This window comes from Bombina bombina, chromosome 3, assembly GCF_027579735.1.
Source record: "Bombina bombina isolate aBomBom1 chromosome 3, aBomBom1.pri, whole genome shotgun sequence".
Lineage (NCBI taxonomy): Eukaryota > Metazoa > Chordata > Amphibia > Anura > Bombinatoridae > Bombina > Bombina bombina.
In genome coordinates this window covers 526,746,447-526,752,924 of record NC_069501.1, presented here as the reverse complement: position 1 = coordinate 526,752,924, position 6,478 = coordinate 526,746,447, and the positions used below count along the sequence as shown (strand labels likewise).

Below are 6,478 nucleotides of genomic sequence, written 5' to 3'. Positions count from 1 at the left end.
ATAAACCATTTTTTTAGAACTCTTTTAGGTTTTGTTATTTTGTTTAATTTTAGAATTTGTTATTTTTTGTAAAGTTAGTTTTTTTCATAGTGTTAAGAGTTTTGTAATTTAGGTTTTTTATTTTTGGTATCAATTTTTTTTAAATAGTAATGTAAGGTTTATTTATAGTTTAAGCTTAGTTTTTTGCCATTTCACAGGTAATTGATTATTAATTTTATGGTAGTTATATTGTAACTTTAATTTAAATTTAGGGGTTGTTAGGTTTAGGGGTTAATAGTTTAATTTAGAGTTGGTGATGTGGGGGGACAGCGGTTTAGAGGTTAATAGCTTTAGTTTGTGTTTGCGATGTCGGGGGACAGCGGTTTAGAGGTTAATAGCTTTATTTAGTGTTTGCGATGTGGGGGGACAGCGGTTTAGAGGTTAATAGCTTTATTTAGTGTTGGCGATATGGGGGGATAGCGGTTTAGAGGTTAATAGCTTTATTTAGTATTTGGTGATGGGGGTGGTGGTTTAGAGGTTAATAGCTTTATTTAGTGTTGGGGATGTGGGGGGGTTCAAGGTTAATAGCTTTATTTAGTGTTGGTGATGGTATATTTGTATTATGACTGAATAATATTGTAACTATTTGATTAATTTTTCTATACCCACTGTTGTAAGTGGTTAATTTAAACTATTGGTAGACATTGAACGTTCCTTGAATAAGGCAAGTTGATCCAGCTCTCTTTTATATTTCCAATATTCCTCTAAAGCTTTTGGTTGATAACCCTTTTCCATAAACCTTTTTTTTTTAGAACTCTTTTAGGTTTTGTTATTTTGTTTGATTTTAGAATTTGTTATTTTTTATAAAGTTAGTTTTTTTTCATAGTGTTAAGAGTTTTGTAATTTAGGTTTTTTATTTTTGGTATCAATTTTTTTTTAAATAGTAATGTAAGGTTTATTTATATTTTAAGCTTAGTTTTTTGCCATTTCACAGGTAATTGATTATTTATTTTAAGGTAGTTATATTGTAACTTTAATTTAAATTTAGGGGTTGTTAGGTTTAGGGGTTAATAGTTTAATTTAGAGTTGGTGATGTGGGGGACAGCGGTTTAGAGGTTAATAGCTTTAGTTTGTGTTTGCGATGTCGGGGGACAGCGGTTTAGAGGTTAATAGCTTTATTTAGTGTTTGCAATGTGGGGGGACAGTGGTTTAGAGGTTAATAGCTTTATTTAGTGTTGGCGATATGGGGGATAGCGGTTTAGAGGTTAATAGCTTTATTTAGTATTTGGTGATGGGGTGGTGGTTTCAAGGTTAATAGCTTTATTTAGTGTTGGTGATGTGGGGGGATGGCAGTTTAGGGGTTATTAGACTATGTGCTTATGTTAGGGTGTTAGATTTTTACAAAAATCTCTTTCTCCGTAGACTTTAATGGGGAATATGTAATGTGATCGCCATTTGGAAATCACAGGTGTTAGTTTTTTTTCCTATAATTTTTCTTCATTGATCTCTATGGGGGAATATATGCACGAGCACGCCAAGTCGAAACTTTATTTTTGTGTGATATGCGGCTTACCACACCATACCGCACAACAAAAGAAAGTTTTAGGGTGACTTGTAATACCGGTGGTATAGAAATAGCGTTAAGGCCACATTTTCTGCGGTGTGTATACTACGGCTATACCGCACAACTTGTAATCTCGGTCATTGTCTTTTTGTGCACGAAGCTCACTCCCTTGTCTGTCCCGGGACAGATATACAGATTGCTGCTTAAAGTCCTTCACAATGGGATGTGAATACTTAGGATATTATGAGGTAAAATATCTTTTTTACATAGAGATGTTCAGGTGATATTTTCTAGTCAGCTTTTTACAGCTATGCTGCATCACATTCAAGTGTTTCAACATCTGGGTATCATGGCCCTTTAAAGGAAAACAAGTGTTAATCTAAGACACAGGAAAAAGTACTCATTGCATAAGAACCAAAAAGTAAAACTTCCCTTTATGAAGATGCGGCCTCTGCTTCTCTACTATTTAAAGATGTCTGTTAGAAAATGGCGGTGCTGTGCCAACTCACGGATAAAGCTGTATCAGTACTGTACTGCTTTAAACTCCAATCAATCTTCAAACTTTCCAGGACAAGATTTGCCTCTAATAGAGAACATACCAATGTACAGTACTGAGGTTTTGCTGCTTAATTACTGGTCATTATATGGTCAGTTGGACTCTGCTGATTGGTCAACCTTTGTTTTATTTCTTTTTATCTTTCTTTTTCTTTCTTTTATTAATGTTTATTGAAAAGGTTTGTGTTTGCTTTTAAAGTGCAGTAAAGACAAAAGTGTAAGCAAAATATGAGTCTTTAACCTTGTAATAAAATATTCTAAAGATTCTGCTGCTACTATGGTTTCCCTGATCTTCTTTGTGTAAATCATCTATTAAGCATCCTTTTTTTACTAAATAATCATCAAGCTCATTTATTAGCATTCTGTAAGTTCTCAAAATCTTAAAATTCCCTTGCTTGTATAGTTGTACAGTTGATAACAATAATTAGTGTTCCCAAATATTTTTCTGTGCCTTCAGTACTTGTTGGATATAGTGTCTCACTAAAAATGCAACAAAAATGTGTATGTTGAAGTTGTAACTTTCGTAATGTACACATTTTTTACGTCTAAAGATTGTCCTATTCTAAAAAGACCTTTTTGCTTCTCAGTCTTCAAAGTGAGCCATTTCCATTCCTAGCCTAAAAAGTTGGATTCCCACTATCAGTAGAAGTTTAGTTCTGTTATGATTACTTCAGCAATCTTCCACACTTCATCCAGGCTATAAGAATATCCTGAAACATTATAGTCTCTAATCAGTGATGAACCGCCACATAGGAGCGAGAGGAGTTGCTTTTCACTAACATTGTAACATCTGATTTTTGTATAATAATAGAACATATTGGCCTCGCTTCCATTGAGTCGTAATTCAGTTTGCGTGCACTCGCAAACCGTTAAATATGCTGTCGAAAGCAATAGCGTTTAACGACTGTTTCCAATGGCGCGTTATACCTTAATATCGGCTTCCGGACTTCGGCTGCCGAAAAGATTTTCGCGTCCCATAGAAAGTAATATAAGCCGTTAATCGATAAATTATACCAGGTTTCCATTGAAAGCGCTAACCGTTAATACACTGTCGGAGGCTGTCGATACATTGAGACATATTACCCCCAGCTCAACTAGGTGTAAAGGAGGAAAAAAGAGCTTTTTGAGGCCTGTTTCTCATTGAAATTGAAAATCACAAAAAAATTACATATAGAAATATAATTTTATCTAATAATAATCTTCTCCTACATGTATATATGTATGATAATTGTATATATATATTTGACCTATATAAATCATATAATTTTAATAATTACTTTTAACTGTTATGATAAAGGCTGATATATTTAAATTGAAAAATATAATAATTACATTCAGTGTCTTTGAATTTCCGATATGTAACTACATATATGTTGAAATTATAGTTCATATCAAAAATAAAAGTCATGAGTAAGTATATACTTTCAAACTGTTCATTAAATTAAGGATTAGATGAGATGAAGATAAGCCCTCCCCCCCATGTTATTCATTGCAATCACCAGTTTCACATATGTTAACAAGCAACACACAGCTATAAAAAAAAGACCACACCTAGCCTAACCTCAGAACAGATATTTCAAAATGCAGGGTGAGAGAGAAGCTGACAATGCTGAAGTTAGACAGCGTAGGCCTGACATCCCCAGAGTGAGGCTGGATATAGAAACCCTGAATGAGCAGCAGGTGTTTGAAAGTTTCAGGCTCAACAGGGAGAAAATATATCAGTTATATGCCCTGTTGCAAGATAGGCTGGAAAGCCAGGGCTATTCAAGCAGGGCTGTCCCTGGAATGACCAAACTACTAGGGTCACTTCATTTTTTGGCTTCTGGATCCTTTCAGGTGACAGGGGGCATTGTAACTGGGGTGCATAAGTCCACTCTTTCTAAGCATCTTTCAAAAGTTATTGATGGACTTTATGATAATTGCAGAAAATTTATTTTTTTCCCCACATCACCCAGAGGTTGGCGTGATGTTAAGAGGGACTTTTTTCTTTTAGGTGGCATACCCAATGTCCTTGGGGCCATTGACTGCACTCATATTGCCCTAAGACCCCCTGTGCGCAGGGAGATAATATTTAGAAATAGGAAACACTTCCACTCCTTAAATGTGCAGATTATATGTGATGCAAACATGCGCATATTAAATGTTGTGGCAGGGTTCCCAGGAAGTAGCCATGATGCCTACATCCTCAGGAATTCTGGTGTGTGGAGATTGTTTGAGACAAATCAAATGCCTGAAGGACATCTCCTCGGTAAGTGTTTATGTATATATTATGATGCCTTCATGTGTTCAATATTTTGACATTTTATTGTTTCATTGCTTTATAATCCTTTATGTATGTGTCTAAGGGGGTGAAATTGATTAAATAAATAAATTGTTAATCATTTAAAAGATATATATTAACTATGTCATAGTAAGACATATGCATAACATTATTTTATGTCATACATTGCTTTATGGAAAGATGTGTGTTTATCTATCTATCTATATCTATATCTATATATATATATATATATACTGTATATCTATGCATTCATATTTTAGCAGATTCTGCATATCCTCTTAAAAAATGGATTTGGACACCATTGAAAGAGAACCAGGTTGTTGGGCCTGCTGAATTAAGGTAAAATATATATTTATTTTCTGCTCATGTGTGTCAGAAATATTGATTGTGCCTTGCAAAATGCTCACTATAATCTGTAGAAAAGTAGGACCAGTACACACTTCATAGGAATGTCCCTTTAAATCACTCTTGGGTGAATGTAGGTGCAAACCTGGAGGACCTCCTTTTCCAAAGTCCCAGTAAATGTAATGAAATAGAACACACAGGTAGCACTCTATGTGGAGCAACAGCACCTTTATTGAGCAACGTTTCGGGGCTCCTGCCCCTTTATTAAGCTATATATCTGTGTTTGTGCACATACATTTGTTGCTTGATTATCTTGTGTGTGTGTGTATATATCACTATCACAGACATAACAATGTTGTACTGAGTGCCTTTAAAGGGACAGTCAAAATACAAATCATCTATTATCAGTGAAGCATTTATAAATCTCTCTGCTTCAATATAAATATATTTATGTATATATAAAATGGTTTAAAGATTTATAAGATCAAACCAGGAATGTAGTTAGCTCATTAGTATTTGATTTGTCTTCACATTATATATTATAATCATATTTCTTGTTCTTTTAATACAGATATAATGAAGCACATATCCGAACACGTGCTATAATAGAACGACTGTTTGGTGTTCTAAAAATGCGCTTTCGCTGCCTGGACAGATCAGGGGGGGATCTCCAATTCAGTCCGGAAAAAGCTATTAAAATCATAGTGGCATGTTGCTGTCTACACAACATGGCACAGGAGCATGGGATGTTGAACGACTTACTTCCAACACCACAGCCCCCAGGTGAAATCTTTGAGCCTGATGTAATTAATCATCCCCAACCCCTCAATGCCCATTTGGAGAGATCTGCAACTATTCAAGAATTCTTTTCAGGTATTTTTATAGTATTGTAATGAGACCTTTTAGTTATTTATGATTATGTTTTTTAATAATACACATTTGTTTCTTTTAATGTTTTACAGATTGAAGATTCTCAGAAATGGAATACCACTCCCCTCCCTCTCTCCTCATCCCTATATTTACCACATTTTCCCTAAATAAATGTATACTTTACTCAAATATAGTCATGGTGAATGTTTCTTTATTTCCAGCTATGTACTAATCAATGCATTCATCTTATGATTTATGTATAACATAATTATCTAAAATATCATTTTAATTATATTCCAAATATGACTTTGTTCTCTTGGTATAATTATTTAAAGAGCAGCTATGCACTCCTGGTTAATAAAATTGAGTACATGGGTGAACCAATGACAGACAGGATATATACTGTATGTTGGCAACAATAAACAGCTCCAACATAGGTTCTATGCTGCTCCTGATCTTACCTAAATAAAACTATAATCAAAGGATACTAAGAATATTAAGAAATATAAAGAATATAAATATATTAGATTTGCTTTTAAATATATATGTTTTAGCAAAATAATGGAATTTATGTCACTTTAAAAAAAAAAAAAGGAAGAGTGTGTTCACAATAAAACATTAATGAACCAGATAAATCATTCAATTCCAATCAACTTACATATGTACTCATAATCAATTTAATCCTTTTATGTTTCTTATTTCAATCATGTATTTAAGTTTAGGAGCCATTCCATTTAATGCTCATCACCTGTGGTGCACTTGCTGATTGTTGCCTACATTTAGACAACAATCATCAAGCGCTCCCCATGTGCAGATTCAAAATGGGTAGATTCCTAAGATAACATTCCTGTTTTATTAAATTACAGATGATAATTAAGTTAAAT

At 33.9% G+C, this 6,478-nt stretch overlaps 1 protein-coding gene across 1 annotated transcript; it reads left to right on the top strand.

Moving 5' to 3' along the window:
• The first annotated feature begins 3,962 nt into the window (after positions 1–3,962).
• Positions 3,963–5,783, top strand: LOC128651769 (putative nuclease HARBI1). Its single transcript, XM_053704755.1, has 4 exons — positions 3,963–4,346; positions 4,640–4,718; positions 5,296–5,597; positions 5,687–5,783. The coding sequence occupies exons 1-4, from the start codon at positions 4,226–4,228 to the stop codon at positions 5,689–5,691; spliced, it is 507 nt and encodes a 168-aa protein (XP_053560730.1). The 5' UTR covers positions 3,963–4,225; the 3' UTR covers positions 5,692–5,783.
• The last annotated feature ends 695 nt before the right edge of the window (positions 5,784–6,478 follow it).

Bases quoted from the DNA above. Each gene is read 5' to 3' on its own strand.
- LOC128651769 (XM_053704755.1), top strand. From the start codon at position 4,226: ATGCGCATATTAAATGTTGTGGCAGGGTTCCCAGGAAGTAGCCATGAT. The intron at 4,347-4,639 runs GTAAGTGTTTAT...TTCATATTTTAG, and splicing joins GCCTGAAGGACATCTCCTCG to CAGATTCTGCATATCCTCTT. The intron at 4,719-5,295 runs GTAAAATATATA...CTTTTAATACAG, and splicing joins GTTGGGCCTGCTGAATTAAG to ATATAATGAAGCACATATCC.